Source organism: Erpetoichthys calabaricus, chromosome 16 (assembly GCF_900747795.2).
Source record: "Erpetoichthys calabaricus chromosome 16, fErpCal1.3, whole genome shotgun sequence".
Lineage (NCBI taxonomy): Eukaryota > Metazoa > Chordata > Cladistia > Polypteriformes > Polypteridae > Erpetoichthys > Erpetoichthys calabaricus.
Window position 1 is genome coordinate 82,715,243 of NC_041409.2, and position 23,982 is coordinate 82,739,224.

The window sequence follows — 23,982 nt, forward strand, 5'->3', positions numbered from 1 at the left end:
TTACAGTGATCAGTTCGTAGCGTGCATTGTTGCAATGATACTTTTCTTGGTTGTTTATTAAATTACGGATTTTTCAAATGTTCATTCTTTCCCCCGTGCTTAAAACTCATTAAAAAAAAAAAAGGTTTTAGCAAGCAGTTCATAGCGCTATAGCGCAAACTCTTGCAATGTTAGTTTTCTCTGTTGTTCAAGGTTTTCTCAGTGTTATGCAATGTTTTTACATTTAGTTTACTATTACGCTGTGCATTCTATGGTATATTTAACTATATTTGTGCTTAAAAATCTTTTAAAAAAATATATTTACATACAGTTCGTACGGTCTGGAACAGATTAATTGTATTTACATACAATCCTATCGGGGAAATTACTTCGGGTCACAACTAAATTGGGTTACGACCAGAGTTTTGCAACCAATTACGGTTGTGACCCGAGGTTCCACTGTATATGTAAAAAAAATGTAAAGTAGGCTATATTAAACGTTCAAATATTTACTTGGTTGCCTAAACTCAGGCGGTCTTAACATAGGGGCACAATGGGCACTGGTCGGGAGCTCCAGGACGATAGGGGCCGTGATGTTTCTGATGCATATGTATGTCAAAACGGGCCCAAGCGCACTACTTTGCCCGGGGACCTATGATGTTTGTAAGACTGCCCTGCCCAAATTGACCTGTTATGCCCTGTTGAAGACCTGCTTGTCTGGAAAAAAAACAGCGTGACTATCCGTGGCAAGGATAAAAGTTACTAGCTTGTATGGAGATGGAAGCGGTGAAGATCTGGAGCGAGGACTTCAGACCTGGGCTGACTTCATATAATGAGAAATGTTCAATTGCTGTCATATAACTTGTCTGAACTGTTATATCTCATAGCGAGTTTAGGTACTGTGATAATTAGGCACTTTTTTCACCTGTATTATTATCATTCTTTAATTTAATATTATTTATTGTATCAGTATGCTGCTGCTGAAGAATGTGAATTTCCCATTGGGATTAATAAAGTATCTATCTATCTATCTATCTATCTATCTATCTATAGAGAACCGGCTTAAACCTCATATTTCAGAAGATACTTTAATGTTGGATGAATTTCATCAGACTGAGTGAAAATATTAAGAGTACTGGAGATTTTTGTGAATGTGCAGTGATGAAAAACGGAGCACACTATAATTAAATATAAATGTGTGATCCAGGCACTGAATTATAGACTGAATTTATCTATGTCACTGCCCAGGAAAGTAAGTTGCATCATCTTGGCTGACTCAGCAACAGAAATGATTCTCAATGTACTGATATATTTTTGATGAATCATTCTTAATGCTGGTGATTTCAAAGAAGGAGTCAATGCCTATTAGGCCTATTCCTTTTGTAGACACTAAAAGTATGATCCATCTATCTATATGTCCATTGTTTTTACCTGCTTGGTATGGATGAATGTGTACACTTACTGCAGCAAGGTACATAAGAAATATAGTAAAAGTGGGGGTCAACAGACAAAGATAACAAAGACCTGCATGAATCAAATCACTGAATGTGCAAGATTACTAATCTGAGCACACAATGCTGTTTTTTTAAACATGCACTGCTTAAGCACCCTGGATTAGCATTTGTATCTCTGGCCTTTTGTCTGATGAGCTGCATTTGCCATCTTGAATCCAACCTTCTATTCCATCCTATTACATCACTACATCCTATATGGCCTCAAGCAACTGATACCCTGTCTTTCCTGGAGTTCTGCTAATATTTTACACTATTAAGATAGGGAAACTGTAAGGAAGCTTTTGGCCAGCTTCCATATGCCATCTCAACTTTCATGTTGCCAATATCTCTCCTATGATAGATGGCCACTCCTGTAGCTTTTTAGTACTGTTCTGACAGATATAATTTCTCAATTTCCAATATATACCATGAAAGCAGTACATTCATATAGGGGACTTTGTTACAATCCCTTCTTCCTGTTATCAATATTGGATCACAAAAAGACAGAGGAAGACAAGATTTAGCCCTGGATGGATACATTTAAAACAAACAAACAAAACCAGATGGTATCAAGTACATTTCTGTGGAGTGTGGTTACAAGAAATTAGAAATATTTTTTCTGTTTGGTGCAACCAAGAAAGATGCTGTATCAATGAACTCATCTCTGTCATAGGGATGTGGTCAGCCATTACCAATAACAGAAACAGCTAAGAAAACTACATGGATTTCATACTGAGGTTGAATATAAAATTTCCTAATCAAGAATTCTCAAATGACTTGTCAAGTATGGTATGAATGAGTGGATGGCATGAAGAAAGCAACCACTAATGATAAAGCTTATAACATGGCAAATAAGTTACTCAATGCATATGAAGAAAGGTTTGTGGTTTGATGGTGCCAAAGAGGAACTTGTTGATTGCAATAAAAAGAGATATGTGGCACAACTCAGACAAGGCCATTGCTTTTTAAACACCATCAATACAGAGAAGAAGGCTAGGGCGGCATTGTTTGTTGGGCAGACTTTGCCATAATGAGGGACATGAAAGATTAGGAAGATCGAGAGAAAAATTAATTATGGCAAATACAAACAAATCCAAAAGAAAAAAGCTGCTTTAAACACTTGGGAGAGTTGGCTTTTTTCAGGACAATGATCTAAAGCTAAACTAAATTTGAAAACCTGTGGAAAGACTACAGCCTGCAGGTGATGTATGGTCAACATAAAGAGTTTTTGCTATCCTGAGACACACAGCAGACACTTAATCAACATGACTCATGTCCTCATGTCTAATATTGCCACAGATGGTGCTTCAGCAAAAATACGATGTACTGATGCAACAGATGTGAAGATATACCTGTATGCAATCAAAACTGTTTATTAATTTGTACTTTGTAGAAAGAAACTTGAAAAAATTTAAACTGTACTTTTTGGGAACATATTATGAACAGGGTGTGAAGATTTCACAAGATGCTATAGCTGTTCATTTTGAAGTTCTCCATGCTCTCTTCACATTCAAATATACCATTTATTAATTCATCCATTAATCATACAGTCCAGAGCTTACATTACACTTCATACTAAGAACATATTTTACATGAATTTTCTAACCACCTCCACCACTCAAGAAATCATATATGCTTCAAAGGATTCATGACCAAAATCCTCTAAATATTGTGGATTGTCTAATGCACTACACCTACCGGTTTTCTATTTTACTAAATATATCAAACTCATGAATTTTTTTTTTTGTTGGTAATATTTCATTTGATTTCTCTATACACATTTTCGCTTTTGATCCATAACTTAGCTGTCAGGTGGGAAAATCCTAAATTAGACGAGGTATGGATATAGCCCAATGTCAGGATTACAGATTTGCCCAACAAATCTCTCTCCTTCTCTTTAAATTTTTTGGTCACATAGTAAAAATGACATCTTTCTTATTTAAACTCCAAATTTATTTTTATTTATGGATCAGCACAAATACATGGAATAGACAGGGCAGCACAGTTATGGAAGAATATTTTGCACAAAATTAATAAATACAGCAATAAATAAATAAAAACATGGTAATATATGAGCATAGAAATGAAATGTGTTGTGAAATGTTTTTTGTTGCTTATTCCTTTATATATGTATGTATGTGGGCGGCACGGTGGCGCAGTGGTAGCGCTGCTGCCTCGCAGTTAGGAGACCCGGGTTCGCTTCCCGGGTCCACCCTGCGTGGAGTTTGCATGTTCTCCCCGTGTCTGCGTGGGTTTCCTCCGGGCGCTCCAGTTTCCTCCCACAGTCCAAAGACATGCAGGTTAGGTGGATTGGTGATTCTAAATTGGCCCTAGTGTGTGCTTGGTGTGTTTGTGTGTGTCCTGCGGTGGGTTGGCACCCTGCCCGGGATTGGTTCCCTGCCTTGTGCCCTGTGTTGGCTGGGATTGGCTCCGGCGGACCCCCGTGACCCTGTGTTCGGATTCAGCGGGTTGGAAAATGGATGGATGGATGTATGTATGTATGTATGTATTTCTTCATTTCAGTGATACTACACAACCATTAAATACAACTTGAAATGAAGTCTGTCTTTTTCACCAGTCATGACTGAGAGTGTTGATTCTAGCGAATATTATGCTTTGATTGGTGAATCATCCATCAGTACAGGGCACAGACATAACTTTGCAATTGCCTATGAGCCACAGGATTCCTAAGGCAAGTTAAATGCATGCTTAAAGTTGTGACTGTTAGTGTCAGTGGCAGAAACAAGAGCAAGAATAAGTTAGACAGAATTACTGTATGAAGCTGCAACTTTTAATTCTAGAAGCTCTGGATCCATTATCCTCTCAGGAGTAAGCATGCAATGTGTGGTGTCTGCCTATAAAGGTAGCACTTGATGCCCAAAGATTTACATGTGCTCTACTGGTGATTCACCTATCAAAAAACAGTACTCACTAGAGCCCAACCTCTTAACTTTGGTGGGTGAAAATGACGGTTTTAATTTCAAGACGTAGCTCATGTTGCGTGAAATGTCACTGAAATTAGTAAATGAAAAAAGTTAAATAACCACATAAAGAAATGAGCAACAAAAATTACTTCATTAATACATTTAATTATTTTTGCACATACAGTCATGGCCGAAATTATTGGCACCCCTGGAATTTTCCTTGAAAATGCACCATTTCTCCCAGGCTATTGTTGCAATTACAAATGTTTTGGTATACACATGTTTATTTCCTTTATATGCATTGGAACAACACAAAAAAACAGAGAAAAAAAGCCAAATCTGACATCATTTCACACAAAACTCAAAAATCAGGCTGGACAAAATTATTGGCACCCTCTACTTAATATTTGGTTGCACGCCCTTTGGAAAAAATAACTGAAATCAAGCGCTTCCTATAACCATCAACAAGCTTGTTACACCTCTCAACTGGAATTTCCGACCACTCTTCTTTTGCAAACTGCTCAAGGTTTCTCAGATTTGAAGGGCGCCTTCTCCCAACAGCAATTTTGAGATCTGTCCATGAGTGTTCAATCGGATTTAGATCTGGACTCATTGCTGGCCACTTCAGAACTCTCCAGCGCTTTGTCTTCAACCATTTCTAAGTGCTTTTAGAGGTATGTTTGGGGTCATTGTCCTGCTGGAACACCCATGACCTCTGACACAGACCCAGCTTTCTGACACTGGGCCCTACATTGCGTCCCAATATCTTTTGGTAGTCTTCAGATTTCATGATGCCTTGCACACAGTCAAGGCATCCAGTGCCAGAGGCAGCAAAACATCCCCAAAACATCTTAGAACCTCCACCATGTTTGACTGTAGGTACTGTGTTCTTTTCTTCGTAGGCCTCATTCTGGTTTCTGTAAACAGTAGAATGATGAGCTTTACCAAAAAGCTCTATCTTGGTCTCATCTGTCCACAAGACGTTCGCCCAGAAGGATTTTGGCAAACTCCAGTCTGGCTTTTTTATGCTTCTGTGTCAGCAGTGGGGTCCTCCTGGCTCTCCTGCCATAGCGTTTCATTTCGTTCAGATGTCGATGGATAGTTCGAGCTGACACTGTTGCACCCTGAGTCTGCAGAACAGCTTGAATATGTTTTGAAGTTGATTGGGACTGTTTATCCACCATTCGGACTACCCTTTGTTGCAGTCTTTTATCAATTTTTCTCTTCCGTCCACGTCCAGGGAGATTAGCTACAGTGCCATGTGTTGTGAACTTCTTGATTATATTGCGCACAGTGGACAAAGGAACATGAAGATCTCTGGAGATGGACTTGTAGCCTTGAGATTGTTGATATTATTCCACAATTTTTGTTCTCAAGTCCTCAGACAATTCTCTGCTCTTCTTTCTGTTCTCCATGCTTAGTGTGGCACACTCACACACACAACAGAAAGGTTGAGTCAACTTTTCTCCATTTTAACTGGCTTCAGGTGTGATTCCTATATTGCCAGCACCTGTTTCTTGCCACAGGTGAGTTCAAACGAGCATCATATGCTTGAAATAAAACGATTTACCCACAATTTTGAAAGGGTGCCAATAATTTTGTCCGGCCCATTTTTGGCGTTCTGTGTGACATGATGTCAGATTTGGCTTTTTTTCTCTGTTTTTTTGTGTTTTGTCCAATACACATAAAGGAAATAAACATGTATATACAAAAACATTTGTAATTGCAATAATTTTCTGGGAGAAATGCTGCATTTTCTGGGAAACTTCCAGGGGTGCCGATAATTTCGGCCATGACTGTATATCATTGTGTTTTTATTTAATGTCACATTTCAGAATACATTCATTAATTTGTGTATATATCTAATTTTATCCAAAATATTCCTTCATACATAGTGATATGGCAGTTAATTTCTGAAGCCCCTAACTGTGACAGGGACCTTGGATTAATTTCTAACACTGTAATTATTTTTGTAGTGTGTGCATGTTCTTCCTGTGCTCATATAGGTTTTCCCTGTGTATCTCATTTTCTTTCCACATCCTAAAGACATTCATATTTATATATGTATATTAGGTTAACCATAAATATTAGGTTAACTGGCCTAGGAAGAGTAAGTGTGCTTAATGATAAACTAGTGTCTAATTCAAGGTTCCTGTCTCATGCCCAGTGCTACCAGATAAGGGCTATAGTTTCCAGTGACCCTGAAGTAGAATAGATATGCTCAAAAACTAGATGGATGCCTATTAAATGTATAGTAAAAATTGGAGGCAAACAGACTGCACATGCATAGTGGGAATTTGAACCTCATTCTATTGATGCCAATGTGCATTTTAAAATGAAGCTGTATTGTCTGAAAGGTTACAAAATGAGGTATAATGCCACTTAGAAATAAAACATGATTGACAAGAAATTAATCACTGCAGGAGCAGTGTAGTGTTGCAGCAGTAAGTAATGGTGCCTCACAAATCAAGAGTTTGAATCTCCAGCCTGGTCACTGTCTCGTCTATATATGTAGTATAGTTTTCTATACACAACCCAAAGATATACATATTAGGATGAAAGACGATTCTAAACTGGGCATGTGCGTTACTGTGTGAGTGGCTGCATGAACGGGCCCTGCAATATACTGGCTTTCCCACTCAGAACTGGTTGCTTTTTTGCACCTATTGCTACAAGGATAGGCTCTGAATCGTTCCAATTGTGAAACTGAGTATGCATGTTTATGTAAAGAGTAGATGTATATTAGTCTATTAGCAAGAAGACCATTACCATGACCTGCCATATAAATGAATATAGAGGAATCTTACTTAAAAAAAACGTAATGTGCAATCTTCCGAAATTCTGAGATCAAAATTATTTTGACACTTATTTACTCTGGGATTTGGTTATATTTCTTCATGTCACAAGTCTTCCCCCACTGAAATGTAACGTTATTATTGTATGTTTTACAGTTGCTATTACCAAACGGACACATATTATTTATTTTTTTCTGGAGCCAGAAAACAGCATACATGACTGGCACAAGGTCACACAATAGTGTGAAGCGTGTGTGCCGTTTCAAGTCTAAAATACCTGAATAAAATTAGTTTAAAGCTAGACATAAAGGAAATGCATGCAGCTCTTACAGTATTACTTAGAATGTCATCAATCTTCCTTTCTTCTAACGAGCCTCTGTTTACTTTAGTCCTGTATGTCTTCAACTGCTGTCGATCCTTTAGATCTCTGTAGATCTGAGATGAAAACAGGAAACTTGGTTATTTTATGTGATACCTGCATTCGTCAACATGCATCACAGTTATACATGTATACAAAATATTTGATCACAACTGTACCAAGATTAACATGTACAATTACTTTTATTTATTAAGAATGAAGTCCACTTGTTAACAGATTAAGCAGTAATGCCTTTAATGAATTTTTAAGTCTTAAGTATTTGCCAATGTTCCTCAAGTATGAATGCCAAAAAAAAAATGTTGATGTGTGTCACAAATTAGTCTCTCTGATTCCTGCATATGGTTTACAGACATTTAAGTAGGGAACTCGTGCCCTGAAATGCCACAGTCCAGCATCCCAGTAAGTTGCTCGAGTTCTGATTGTGACTGAGCAGCTGAGTTCCAGAGTGTCATCTCACAGGAACTTTATAAATTCACTATAGAGACATGAAGCTATGCATGCAACACATTTCAATAACCACAGATGTTCAGATTACGAAATAGTACACTGCTAGCCATTTAATTTCTTAATTCTGTTAAGCACTAATTATCTAGTAGAACGGAGCTCTGTGGTTTTTAAAGGCAACGCTGTACACAAGCAAATGTGTTTATGTGTGTTTCATTATTACTTTTATTAATCAGATATGTGGCTTGGGCAACTTCAAGAAAAATCTTAACATAAATTTAATTTAAAAGATATCAAGCAGAATAAAGAGAAACTTTTATTGGATAGCAAAAATGATGCTAGTTCTCCTGTAAGCAACACAAATCTGCTAGAACAATCCCCATGACTCACAAATTTCATTACATAAAATAATTTGCATGTTGCAATGATGGAGACACATCTCTACTATGAAAGCTCCCTCAAAAACACCCCTAGTAGTGTCTTTGAGCTCTTAGAGGAGAATGTGGAAAAAGAACCCCCCAAAAAAGAGAACTCACAAGCAGCAAAAAGACAAATAAATGATCCACAGACATTATAGGTTGACTATTCTATTTATGTATACAGTCATCTTAACAAGTGCAACAATGGGCACATGTTTAAAAAAATAGAAAACTAGAAAAACTGTATCAGGACAGAATACCTATTTCGTGTAAAGATGATAAATGCATTTAATCTGAAAAACAAAGTATCAAAAATTCAACTCTGAATCCTACTTTAAAAATGTTCGAATGTTTAATAAATGACCTGTACTGTGCCTACTGAAGACAGTATCCAAGAAATAGCTTGTCTGAACAGGTGAGCTATTCTAAAAAGGAAAGAAAGATTTTGTCACCTAGAGTCAGTGATTTCCATAATTAAAGAAAGACAACTATTGTTTAAGCTTTAAGACTTGTTTTTTCATTGGTTGCTTTTAGACGGATGGTGCCTAAAAATTGCAGATGCTCAAATGTTGCAGCTGCTAAAAATTGAAGCCAAATAGCTAAGGGGTACTGATGAACTGTAACAAGCTAAAGCAAGTCACATAACCTGTTTGGGTTTACATTGCATAAAATATCAACATCTGAGGTATGATCCAAAGGATCTAAGACTAAGAGTGGTTAAACAATAAACTTTTAATTTAACTGACAAGAAGAGTCAGGAGAAACTGTTTTCAGCTCTTCAGAAATACCAAAATTGTTTCTTCATGATTCTGCCTAAATCACTCTTTGTGCACTGGCTCAAAAGGATAAAAACATACAACACATTCCTGATATGCTGTGCCTTAAATATTTATTTGACCATTTCCTGGACAACTGTGTTCTGTTCCCATGATACAAAATTAAAGAAACAATATTTAATAATGTAAGAGTGAAATTCAGCAATCTGACAGATGATGACTTCAAGCATAGCTTCCAAAAGCAGAACAAACACCAAGGCTACATCCACACTACTATGTCCTCACTTGCATTTTCACATTGTTTCTGAAAGTATCTCTGTCCACACTAAAATGACAAAAAAGCATAGGACGTAGAGAGTCATTTACTGGGCATGTGTGCATCAGTGAAAAAATCCTTCAAGGAATAGTAACGCCTACAGCCAGGGGATTTATCACAAAACTGTAGCAACCAGTCAATTTTTTGGCTTTTGTGCAAGAAAATAGCATTCAAACAGTACAAAATACAATTTAGATGCAAACAGGTAACCAACACAACAAGTGCCATGCAAAGCAACTATTCTAAGTCCTCCATATAGGAAAACAATTTTCTTACATGAAGGGTGACCAAGCAGTGAATGAGTCATTGTAATAAGCAGGATCCAATCAGGAAAGGTTTACGTAATAAGCATGAAAAAAATCACAATGAAATTAGAGACAGCATTTTTCAAAAGTATCAATTCATGCCTGTCCACATGGCATAACTGAGCCTGTGTTTTTAGAATTATACAGCTCTAGGGTGAGCTTTCAAAAGTCTCAATTTTTCAGGAGTACAAATGCTGGGGTAGTTTGGATGAAAGCGAAAAACATATAATAATTTCTGTGTTTTTAAATTAAAATATTGCAGTGTGGGTGTAGCATAAGAAACAAACTAAATTAGACTGCCATTATTTTGAAAAGGGATGCTCATAAAGATACAGTGTGCAATGTGTTCTTTAAATTTCAATAAACTTTCTTGATCACACTTTGTATACTAATCAATAGTTATTTCACACTTTATTTAATTCCACATTAATGTTTAACTCAACAAAGTAACAAGACCAGTGCTGGAGGGTAACATGTTAAAAGTAACATGCATTACATAGTCAAATTATCTTTTAAAGTAATGTGTACTTATTTTCATGAAGTAAAATTATGTTTTACTTAAAAAAAAACATATGTATTACTAACTTACTATGGAAGATTATTCCCACGACAGCAAAAAAAAAACAAAAAAACAGAAGTATTGCCTTTTTTTGCAAAGACATTGCCTGCTGATGTCAGAATAACATTCTTCACACGTGTGTGCTGTCCATCTGGTGACAGGTGAGGAAGAGGTTAAGAATGTACACAGAGTGCAATCAAGTGAATGGAACTGAATAAAAATTTTAAGCATAAAATTTAATCCTGCATGTGATTAGGGGTAAATTTATTCGGACCAATTTAGGGTCACAGGCAAGTTAGTGATTATCACAGCAGCACTGGGTGCAAGGCAAGAAGCCAATGGGATTTAGCAGCTGGGAGATACAATCAAAGTGCTCACTAATGCAGGACATACACGGAGCAATTGTTTAGAAACCATGGTCAAGCGACTACTGATACTGCATGACGTAATCCTCAAAACTGTATGAGCAAGTTCGGTCCAATTGACATGCCCGGTGTGGGTGCTCAGAGTATACTTGCACTTAGCCCTGAAGGACAGTTTTACCAATAGACATTTTGCAATAAAGCTTAATCCATTTAAAAAAAATATGGCCACAGACTTCTTAAAATGTCAACAAAGAAAATAATTTCATTTTTTGCATCTTGCTGTACGGCTCTCTGAAAGTACAAAGAAAAAAAAAACCATTAACTGTACATGCAGGTCATTGAGATTTAGACAATACAGTCTTATCTATTTTACAAAGAGAACTGGAGGTATGTAATCTATGTAATTTCTCATTGTGTGTGTTTACTTCGGGTTTCTAGTTGTATGTGTGATGCTATATCATAATTAGCTTTTGGAAATCAAAAAGGTGAAAATGAACAGAACAACAGCAATACCCAATGTGCAGACACTCCAAAATGAAATTAGGGAAATCTGATGGTGATGTCAGAAAATCGGTTTGTCAGACTGCTCACAATACAAAACAGGTGACAGAAATTTCTAAAAATGCAGAAAATCTTTCATTTGTATGACAGGCCAGTCCTAAAACGCAATCCGGCATCATAGCCCCACTCAAACAGTATGCAAAATGACTGTAAATAAAGCGAAAGTTCAAACCCAATCAGCCAGCAACTTCAAATCAAACTTAAAATTGTCCCAGAATCACACAGTGTAAGCCTGGCATTAGTGTTATGTCTATAATTTCATAAAACATTGCTGCTTATTAACCCATAAACTTAAAAATGCTCTTTAATAAAATAAAACTGAAGGAATTACAAAATACAACAGGGGTTAGTGATTCAACCTCAACACTCAAAGAAAATGAAAATAAATCTATATCTGATCACTTCACATGTGAAGTGTACTTATTTTTCTTGGTTCTTTACATAATTTTTGGAAGTGCATGTTAGACAATTCATAGTAACCTCAGTATGAGTGAATGTGAAAGCTTGCATAAGTAGTGGTTGTAATCCAGGATTAGTTGTTTATTCCTACTCAGAATGCTCCGGCTTCACATTAACCAGTTTTGGAAAGGGAAGGCTAAAAAATGGATAGATTAAAAGATTACTATGCCTCATTGTACATATAAACAGAAAAAATTAAATTGTATTAATCAAAATAAAGATAATTTTGATTTCCATCTCTAACCCCTTGGATAGATACTTCATGTCCAAGTAGAGGAAAAATAGAGCAGTACATACATATAGCTCTAAATACAGGAAATCAATTATATCATAGTTGCAATTTTATTGTCTTTCATACTGCTTGGTGAAAGCTTCAACAATAACCAGGCGGATCTCACTTCTCCATCATTAGCAACTATCGCTGGCAATTCCTGGGGAATTTCCAGGACTTCAAGGTCACCTGAGAGACAAAGAAAAGTCCTAGAACTACCAGGCTCAGCTGCCTGAAAAGAGAGCAGTCCAGTGCCAATACAGAGATACAGCTACATGTGACAATTTACATTGACTAAACTGACTTTTTTGTGGTTTTTTTTTAATTTTTATTCAACAATACAATGTAGTCAGCAAAATGATGCTCCTTGTACTTCTGTCTGCAGAAAAATAATCTATAGACTTGTGACAAATGCTTACCAAATAAAGTGAGGAAACACATTTAGTGGTTTTGCCAGCGATATGAACAGAAAGTATTATTTCCTATTCTGTGCTGTGAATGTACAGTGAAAACGTTTTTGTTGTTTCTTAAGAAAGCAGAGGAATTTCACAAGAAATCAGTATAAATCAGTAAAAACCAAGTAACGTATCACTGAAGCATTTTTTTATATTTTAAATTACAAAATGTATGCAAATGACTCCTCAACAGCAAACACAACTTAATATTAAACAAGACTAATCAATATCACAAAAAAGTGAATAATTTGCATCCTGCTATAGCTTTTAAATTTAAATACAGTAGTTAGAAATGCCAGGTAAATAAACAGTATGGGTTATATGATCATCCATTAATTTTAGTACTTGCTTATCAAATCGTGAGAACCTCCACGTCCCATTATTTAAAATGATCACACATATACAGTGCATATATCGATATTTATATTTATATATATATATATATATATATATATATATATATATAAAAGGGCTGAAGATAAATCATATATTCTAATCAAAATACGCATGACTTGGGTATGTAATAATTAATTAGCACCCTTGCAGGGAGAACACCTGGTTTGCCACAATATCACTTCTAGGTCTGTCTTAAAAGCATTCAAGGTCTCTGCTACTTTTTTATGAATTGTAAGTTTTGTCCCAGATTCCTGAGACCTACACAAATGAAGAAGGGTTCAAAGACATGTCCTTTTATATTCCATGTGTCTTTCAGCACATGATTTACTACTTAAATAAAAATAATTTTGTAACATTGTTTATTCATGTCTTAAAGATTGTAGACATTTTCAAAACCAAAGAGGATCAAATTCACTATACTTATCAGAGTTGGACATTTTCTTCAGTTCAGGGGTTCTCTGGGATGCCCTTTTCTACATGGTGCAGCGATTATTGTTTGGTGCTATGGTAACTAGAAATGCACTAATAAATCTTTTTCGGAATTTACCTTTTGTAGTTGCTCATCTTTTATCAAATTCTCTACCTGAACAAACACTTTACACTACTTTAATAAAAAAATTGTTTAGCTATCTGCCCAGTTTTGAAAGATGCATTGGTTGCCTCCTTAATATCTGAAACAAATCTAGTTTAGCAAATTTAACAACAATAAAAATAACATAAAAAAAATAATAAAAGGTCCAAAATAGAGCCTTGATGGACTCCACTGATGAGCTTCAGATTGTGCTTTTTTTATCTGTATACTTTGTGCACCACCTAATAACGAGCTCACAATTCAGTTTCATAAATCACTCTTGATGGCAACTGTTTCTAGTTTCAGGATTAAACTTCAAACTGTTTTATTCATTTTATTAATGAGAAGATTTAGACTTCAACTACCACAAGTAATTTCTCTGCAATGATTCATTAAAAAAGATACATACAGTGCATCCAGAAAGTATTCACAGAACATCACTTTTTCCACATTTTGTTATGTTATAGCCTTATTCCAAAATGGACTAACTTTATTTTTTCTCTCAGAATTCTACACACAACACCCCATAATGACAACGTGAAAAAAGTTTACTTGAGATTTTTGCAAATTTATTAAAAATAAAAAAATTGAGAAAGCACATGTATATAAGTATTCACAGCCTTTGCCATGAAGCTCAAAATTGAGCTCAGGTGCCTCCTGTTTCCCCTGATCATCCTTGAGATGTTTCTGCAGCTTAATTGGAGTCCACCTGTGGTAAAGTCAGTTGATTGGACATGATTTGGAAAGGCACACATCTGTCTATATAAGGTCCCACAGTTGACAGTTCATGTCAGAGCACAAACCAAGCACGAAGTCAAAGGAATTGTCTGTAGACCTCCGAGACAGGATTGTCTCGAGGCACAAATCTGTGGAGGGTTACAGAAAAATTTCTGCTGCTTTGAAGGTCCCAATGAGCACAGTGGCCTCCATCATCCGTAAGTGGAAGAAGTTTGAAATCACCAGGACTCTTCCTAGAGCTGGCCGGCCATCCAAACTAAGCGATTGGGGAGGTGACCAAGAACCCGATGGTCACTCTGTCAGAGCTCCAAAGGTCCTCTGTGGAGAGAGGAGAACCTTCCAGAAAGACAACCATCTCTGCAGCAATCCACCAATCAGGCCTATATGGTAGAGTGGCCAGACGGAAGCCACTCCTTTAGTAAAAGGCACATGGCAGCCTGCCTGGAGTTTGCCAAAAGGCACCTGAAGGACTCTCAGACAATGAGAAAGAATCTGATTGAACATCTCTGGAGAGATCTTAAAATGGCTGTGCACCAACGCTTCCCATCCAACCTGATGGAGCTTGAGAGGTGCTGCAAAGAGGAATGGGTGAAACTGGCCAAGGATAGGTGTGCCAAGCTTGTGGCATCATATTCAAAAAGACTTGAGGCTTTAATTGCTGCCAAAGGTGCATCAACAAGGTATTGAGCAAAGACTGTAAATACTTATGTACATGTGATTTCTCAGTTTTTTTATTTTTAATAAATTTGCAAAAACCTCAAGTAAACTTTTTTCATGTTGTCATTATGGGGTGTTGTGTGTAGAATTCTGAGGAAAAAAATTAATTTTAATCAATTTTGGAATATGGCTGTAACATAACAAAATGTGGAAAAAGTGATGCGCTGTGAATACTTTCCGGATGCACTGTATTTGAGAATCTGGTGTAAATTATAAGGACCTAGCTTACTGTTCATAATATGAAATTATGGTATTAAACTTTTCATTGCTATTTGCTACAGGGTAGTGCAGGAGTGTGTACTACTACAGACTTTGTAACTTTTTACTGTAAGTCAGCATGTGACACTTCTAATGGCATATTCATGTGTTTCATAGTTATGACGTGACAAGTAAGTTGTTGACACGCCTGACAAAGAGATGCTTCTACATTTGCTTTTGTTCATTTTTTTAATAAAATTTATATTTACCATATACTGTAATTTATTTACATGCAAGTCTAAAACATGACAGAAAAGGTTTAAAAATGGTACAGAAAGGAAATTAACAAAGAAGCAGCCTATTTCTTGTTTAAGCATTGTTTCTGATCTATAGTTTTAAAAACACACCTTCAATTTTTTTGGAAATGCAGGTATATTAATGATTGATTTATTTTCATTAAATATTTATGTATATTAATATTGAATATTCAATTTCAAAGAAAAACATTATTTTCAAGTATATTTGCAAGTATAGCTTGCATGCATTTTTATATATTTTACAAAACAGTGTGAGCAAAATAAAGATGGAATTCAGGTATATATCAAGAAATCCTAGAAGCTAATATTCCAAGGTCAGGGGTGAAATAAAGCTTTAATGAGATTAGTTACCGTAATGAACTGGCACCTCATCCAGAAGTGATTGGCAGGAGAGGCTCCGATACCCAGTGTTTAAATATTTTATTAAGTAGATTTGAAAATGTTATATTATAAAGTTGGATATTTCAGAAAAACAAAGATCCACACTACCACTTAAAATCATCTAAGTAGCATTAACAGAGATGAACAATTAAGTTTTGGAAGGGTGTTCACAGCCTCTAAACTTGTATTGAAAATATGCCACATTAACTTTTCAATCTGTTAAACGTATGAAATAAATGCTAATGTAAATTAAACTGTTTAGAAATATATTGTGATTAATTGGACATTGTTAACTTTTTTTTTACTTAGATATTCTATGAAATTTGTAATTTGAGCAGGGATACTATTTTTTAATACAACACTAAATACAAAACAGCAAGTAAACTAAGGTATATAAGGTTATTTATAGCAGAGCATGTAAAGTATATAGCATTAATATGATTAGAAAAAATTGGTGGAGATGACCTGAATTCACATTTTGATTGATAAAAAGCAATATGGCATGTGGTTAATTTTCCAGTGCCTAGCTGCTAAACTCTGTCCATGGAGCATCACAGTAGGTACAAGTTTTTGTTTCAACCAAATTTTGTATGTTAATTGGACTCTTATCTTAATTAGGTATGCCATTATTTGACACTTTCTGTATTTATCATATTGTCAATCCAGAAATGCGCTACACGCTGTGTTTACTTTTTAAACAAATTTAACAAGTATGACTAAGCCATACTGATCTCTCGTTTTATTACTTGACTATTTTCTAACTTTTTAATCAAATGCTAGCTAATAATCACAGATGCAGAAATGACGATGAAGTAGCTGCCTCTGTAGTTTACATCTGTCTCTTTTTTGTTGACTGACACTATTTGAAAAAGAAAAAAAAATACTGCTTCTAATTAAACTCCTTACGTAATAGGCTGGCCTTTTCCTACTCTCACTTTGCAGTCAGAAACACATTATTTCCATATATTTGAATAAATAACAGTCAATTTTTCATGTTATTCTTTTTATTTCACTTTTTATAGAGTGTGACCTCTACATTATATCCAAATAATAACAATTGAAAACACAAGGACACAGGCACTACATGCTAAAAATAAAAAAGAAGCAAAGTTCAACTACATTTTTACAAGTAAAATTGCTAACTGGTAAATAATAATAATAATAATAATAATAATAATAATAATAATAATTGCATTTTAAAATAATACAACTAAATCTCAAGATCTGGAGAATGATACCCTCCTTAAACTCTATGTAAAGTAAATATTGTTGAGACATTTTGTAATGACACAGTAAAGGCCTAATTTAGTAAATTAGAGTAGGCTTAGTTAAGATAGGAGCTGCTTGGAACCAAAACGTGCACACACTGCCGCCCTGGTAGAGTAGCTATGTTTTAATTTGTGTAGTCACAAATTTGTCTAAAAAAGTATGTGACGTTCTTGACAAAAACTCCTGTGAGTGAGAATGTACAGAGAGGAAATTAAAAAATGTCTAGCATTGAATGAACCTAGTGTTTCTTTATTTGCTGTGTGACCTAAAGCAGTGATTGAAGATTTGTGTTCAAGCAAATTTCTTAATTTGAAGTCAAATTTTGCTGTTAATGAAAAGTGTCATGGAATGTGATGACTGTTGACCTCTCTTATTCTGATCTGTAAAATTTCTAACACTGTAAAGTTGTCTTTTCTAAGAAAGTCAACAGATTTTCTATGAATCAGAATAAATAAGGACCTCTCAATCTCTCATGTTTTTCAATATTACTTCTTTCTAAAGAAAGGCACAAATGCAATGAAGTTAATAGATTAGCTACTGTATACTTTGCTATTTATATTTCATTGATATGTAAATTGGCAGGAGGTTCCAAAATGGCAATAATTAATGACAATAAATTTTACATGAAACTTGAAAAAACAATGTGCTGTATACACAATGTAGAAAGTGAATTGACTGCTGATCACTAAAAGCAATGACTACAATAGGTATTTTTCAGAAGGCTTAAAGAAATACAAGCTGTAACTATTAGATATTTTTGGCAACAGAAATACAACTGTGACAATGGACCTAATTTAAAAGACATTTTATTATATGAATGAAAACTGGATGAAATGAAATCCTACATCTATCAAGACATTCCAGGATCTAAGTTTGACAGTCTGATGCAGGAATCCCGCCCAACTGTACCAAACTTCTCTATCTTATGCTTCTCTCTGCTATTTACTGGGCATGGTGATGTGCTTCAGATAATCTTAATAACTTCTGCACACTCACACACACACATAAAGCAACCAAAATCTGTACTTACATTGATGATGATATCATGACACTTATATTTCATTGCCAAATTAAGCTTCAGGTCTGTATCATCCACCAAACAAATATATTCTTGAATCACCTGTAAAATGTAAAGAATTCATTCCTATTTTTAAAAATTAAAGACACAGTGAAAATTACACAAATTAAAGCAAAATAAACATGTCTGAATAATACGAAGCTGCTGCAGCTTCCTCTAGATTGGATAACAGATGTGGCTTTATCAATTCATTCATTTTAAAACAACTTGAAGCACTCCACCCACTGTACCCTACCATCTCATCAGACTTTTATTATTAGTCATGCTGTCTGTCTGGTGCCACAGATTTTTTTGTTTGAAGTAGAGCATAATTTTTTTTGTTGAAATTTTCTGTTATGTATCAAAACTTACAAGTAGGCATGTAAAGACTTCAAAACAATGAACTGTTTAGTAAAGTGCAAAGTATTTAACCTCCTGTAAGTTATCAAAGTAGGCTTCCTGACGATTTGTTGGAATAATAATAATGAAAAAACCTCCAACTACGGGTGTCAGAACATATGTAATTTTTGACGATTCTGCTTTTGACTTAGTCCACAAATGAGTAATTGCTTAATCATTAAGTTCCCACAAAAATGCCCTCTGAGAAAGAAGAATGAATTCAAAAGAATAAATCTCTTCATCTTAGTCAAAAATTATTTAAACACACTGAACCACTGTGGTACCACAAAAGACAGACAGTCATTCTTATTCCTGTCAGCTTGCTAAGTATACAGCTATAGGCTGTATATGAATGCCATGGGGAATACCGTCACACACATTAGTCTAACACAAAACAATATGCTGACAAAGGTCTACATTTAAAACATTTTCTGCAAAGCAAGGCTACCTCATATTCCTTTACTGTGGTCAGGACCTCTTCCTTTCCCTTTATATCTGCTTATTTAGCGACATCCTGCATAATTATTTGTAATGCTTAAAACAAGACTGATTACTGCACTGGTAACCTAATCTGACTGTCTTAACTTTGACTTTGATATACTTTCAGTAATGTCAATGAAGAAATGCATTATTTCAGTGCTGCTGCATTATCCACAGACACACACTGTGAATTTTGCCCTAGTATTTCAACACAAACTTTGTGAAATACCAATATATTTCAGACCTTTCTAAAGTAAACCTTTCTTAAACTCTTTGACCTTAACCCAGAGTGTGATTTATGGCTCAGAATTCTATGTAATTATCATTGTGTCCGACAGTATTCTGGTGTCATCTAGTGGATGAAATACCATCATGATACAAAAAATTGGAATATTTCAATGCATTTTGCCACTCTAAGATAACATATGAATATTCATGAGTGAGTTTCATCCTTTAAACAAACACAATAGTATGCAAACAAGAAGCTATAAAGTCAGTTTCAGAAAAAACTGAAAGTAACCATCAGTTGAATCAAGTGATAGGAATGACAATGTGAACTGGTCATCAGACATTGACATGGATAGTGAAACTGATACATATGAGCAAACCACCATGATGCCTAGTGAATTCAATTGTGTAACACTGCAGCAGGGTACAAGTAGGTAGGTGTCAAAAAGGCAAAATGATTGTGATCAAGTAGAATGACAAGAAAGATGTTAGCCTCCTAATTACTGCTCACAATACTGCAACTGTCAATGTTCGAGTCGTGGAAACGTGGAAGTCACTAGACTTATGCTGTGGTAGTCTACAACAACAGAAGAGATGCATTGATTGTGCAGATCAGGAACATTCTACCCTCTCATGAACAAGCAACAGAAAAAAATACAAGCAAAGTGTGCAAAAAATCATGTTTCTACTATCCCGATTGCTACATCACGCAAAACATATCATACAAAGGACGAGTACTAAATCTGCATCAGTACAGTATTGGACACTAGACATACCTTTCATACTGAATTTATGTTGATGCTTTGGTATTTACAGGTTTCTCACTTTTGTTGTTGAAAACAATTTCACTTTTTGACTTGTTTTTTAGGGCTAAACATAATGCTAAGGAGGTAAGCTATTTTGCTGAAATGGTCTCTATGAATAAGTTATATAAAAATGGCTGAAGAAAGAGGCACACTACTTCATCTGCTTTACAGCTCTAGAGTACTTGGTATAAGTCCAGGCTGGTATGATGTCCATGTGGAATTTATACATTTTCTGCATGTATAAATTTGATTTTGTTCATAGATTTTCCCACTGGATTTCAATGACATGCATGCCATGTTAACGGACTCTATAGTTATGTCTGGTGTGTGTGTGTGTGTATAAGCGTTCTCTATGATATATTGATGTTATTTCAAAGCTAGCTCCTATTTCGTGCTCAGTGTTGCTGTGATTTACTCTTGCCCCTAACAACCCAGAAATTGGGCAACACATTTCCACTTTTAAAGTAAATGCTCAAACACTGTACTTAACTTTATGTTCAACTAAAACATATTGAATAAGACAATTTTACACATTTTATTCTGTAAAGTTTGTATTTAATCTTCTGGTATGGTCTGTAAAGCTTCTTTTTATATGGATCTTCATGAAATACATGGAGACACATGGAGAAAATGATGAGTAATAGTGTGCAGCCACCTGGCACAGTGGTTACTCTTGTTGCATTATCATTTTGGAGACCTAGGTTAGATTACCAGCTCCGTTACTATATGCAATTTTATGCTCACTGCTTTCTAAACCGTTGCGACCACTGCAACTGTCATATGCATAACTTTCAGAAGTTGAATGGATTGAATATACATTGATGGACTGATTTTTTAAAGGAATTTAGCTTCAGGTTTTACATAAAAGCCTCAAAAATGCTTTGTGGAGGGTAAAGTTCAGTCCCTGTGTACCTCTGAACACTTCACCCAACATTCAATTTTAGAACTATGAATATAGTTCCATTAACATTCTTTGATTTGTATTTAATTGATTTTATTTTACCATGCTTTTCTACATGGCATTTGTATGGCAGCCTTATCAAATTCATGTGTGCGCACTGTTTAGTGTTAGCTTGTTTCTACAAATGTGCCCTTTAATCTGTAATGTTATTCCATTTTTTGGGGTTTCTACACTTAAGCACTCATACTGGTACAGGCTACTAAAATAAATGTTATCTGGTATTTAGGACTTGGTACTTTAAACCAGATGGTTGCAAAAAAATCTAATACTTACTGATTCATTCCCTTAGTTTGACTAAACATATGACCTTTACAAAGGTTAACTTAACCTGCTATTGACCATCTGTTAAAAAAAATACCCACTGAAACAACTGTATTATACTTTTGTATTTACAAAGTCTGCCAGAATCATGTTCAGTGTTGTAAGGTGTCACATAAATAAATGACATAGGTACTTTCTCTCTATTATAAAAAAAAATTTGGAAGGCTTGGAAGGAGACGATACATGATTTTCTCAGAGACACTTTAATGTCCCACGAGAGACACTTTAATGTCCTGCAAGACAAGGCAGTGAAACAAAAGGTCAGCTGCTGTACATGCTTTTAAATGATCGACGCGCAGCGGGACAAGCAGAACACGTAGCTCAGCAGCAGCAAGCCAGCAGCTGATCAGACCGCATCTCCTTATCGTGCGTTCAGCCTCCCCCTTCACTACGCAAGCGGCAGAGATGCAAAGTGGCTGGCGCATAGCGCGCGGGCAAAGCCCCCTAGTCTTCATAATAAATTAAATCTACACATTACATTCTCAGACATTACAAATTAAATACTTCACTCGTAGGCAGTGTGGCTTTAATGTTCATAGTGAGTACTACTGTAAATTCAGCTTTAGTAAACCAAACTCACGTCACACCAGTTTTACCTTTATGCCTACATGAAATATTGTACGCCCATGATTATGTTATTAAAAACTAAAATATATAAATTGTATATTACTACTAAAACAGAAAAATTAAATAAAAAAGGAAATGGGTTTTGATCTTCACATTTCCTGGTCTAGGTTTATCATCAAAAAGGCAGATAACAGTTGGGTGGGCCCATCAGTTCTCCCTTTAAATGGGTTAGTATAAATTTAAGATTTTTTCCATTGGTTACAGTTTTAGTTGTGTAGTTCTAAAGTTCTAATGAAGTAACCCTTCCCCAACTCCTGCATTGGCTTGTTATTCATCTTTCATTCTTGCAAAGTTCATTTGCTACATAACCTTATTCTCTCTTACAAATAGCCTGAGTGCAAACAGAACACAATACACTATTTGGTACATACCACCTTAAGTAGGAACATGAGATATATCTGGCAACTGAACTTAATCTTTAACTATTTTTGTGTTAAATGGGTCAAAGTTTAGAATCTGCATTTCCCTGACACCTCTCCGTATCTAAATGGCCATGATGCCAACCAAAAAGGTAAGTTATGTGTGTTTATAATGTAATATTTAGCAGTAGTTGTTACATTATTAATGATGGGCTTATTTTTCCTGTTTACAAAACATGATTAAACTCACACAGTATTATATGCCTCTTTACTCATTTTTTCTTTCTACCCCATAAAATGAATTGCCATTAATCAATGGAAAAATGCTTTTTATGAGACTATAACTAAATATTTTTCCCTCTGAAATCAATAAAAACTGCTTAATTTATACCAAATTATTCTAGTATTTAAAATAAAAAAAAAATCATAACTTCAATCTAATAGTAATAATTGAGTGAGTTTGGGTTTGTATGGAAGAATGGTGGTCTGGTGCCCTGCATATGGTTGTCACCCAATGTTTCTAGCTCCTTTGACACTGAACTGAAAAATCAGAAAATAAATGAATGGATAAATACAAGACTCTCCAATCTTTCTATCTGGTATTGTCTCATATATGTGGTTTTAGATAAAATTTATTTCATATATCTTTCTAAAGTCATTGAACAGATCTCATGTGAATCATTAAATGTTAAATCAACAGTGTTATAAATTAATCCACCTGTCCAGAATGCTTGCTACCCTATATTACATTTTAGTGTATATCTTATTTAAATATCGTTGTCTTCCATGTATTGTTAAACAATACTGCAGTTGCAAACACCATATAAACATTACAACAGAAAATTTGACTCTGGCACCCCCATGTGGCTACTGCTTTTTACTCCAACAAATTTATTAATTCCGAGCCAATTCCAACTTCTGGATCACAGATGCAGTGGAACCTCGGTTCACGAACGTCTCGGTACACATACAAATCGGTTTACGACCAAAAAGTTCGCCAAACTTTTGCCTTGGTTCACGACCACACACTCGGTATACGAACAAGCCAGTTTCCCTTTTGGTTTGTGTGCACCGACGATTTCCGCACGTGTTGCATTGTTCTCAGTCAGACGTGCGTGCTTGATTTCGCTGTGAACTCTTTGTGCTCAATTTCATTTCCCTTCCGGTTCGTACGCACTGATTACTGTATTTAAGCACGTGTTCAGCCTCTCCCTGTTCACTGTTCTCAGTCAGATGTGCGTGCTTTACCTGTGAACTCGTTGTGCTCTACAGTATTTGGTGTGCTTTTGCAGTTAACCATGGCTTCTAAGCAAGTGAAGAGTGGTGAGAAGAAAGTTTTGCAGAAAATTGAAATCGAAGTAAAGGAAGAAATTATTGAAAAGTATGAGCGTGGCGTTCGTGTTACTGATCTTGCTGCCGAGTACAAGAAGTCAAAATCTACGATTTCGACTATTCTAAAGCAGAAAGAATCTATTAAAGCAGCTGATGTTGCAAAAGGAGTTACAGCGTTAACCAGGCAGAGGCCTCAAGTGCTGGATGAGGTGGAAAAACTGTTGCTAGTGTGGTAGTGAACGAGAAGCAACTTGCAGGGGATAGCGTAAGCGAGGCGATGTTATGCGAGAAAGCCAGGAAGATTCATACCGATTTGCTGCAAAAC

The 23,982-nt window shown here is 35.6% G+C and overlaps 1 protein-coding gene across 2 annotated transcripts in view; it reads right to left on the minus strand.

Moving 5' to 3' along the window:
• Window positions 1-23,982, minus strand: part of vipas39 (VPS33B interacting protein, apical-basolateral polarity regulator, spe-39 homolog) — a 136,428-nt gene that overhangs the window by 3,304 nt on the left and 109,142 nt on the right. For both annotated transcript variants that reach the window (XM_051919775.1, XM_028821225.2), the window contains exons 18-19: window positions 18,118-18,207; window positions 7,522-7,626 (exon numbers count right to left, since the gene is read on the minus strand). In XM_051919775.1, coding sequence (XP_051775735.1) covers window positions 7,522-7,626; window positions 18,118-18,207 — 195 coding nt within the window. The remainder of the gene's footprint in view (window positions 1-7,521; window positions 7,627-18,117; window positions 18,208-23,982) is intronic.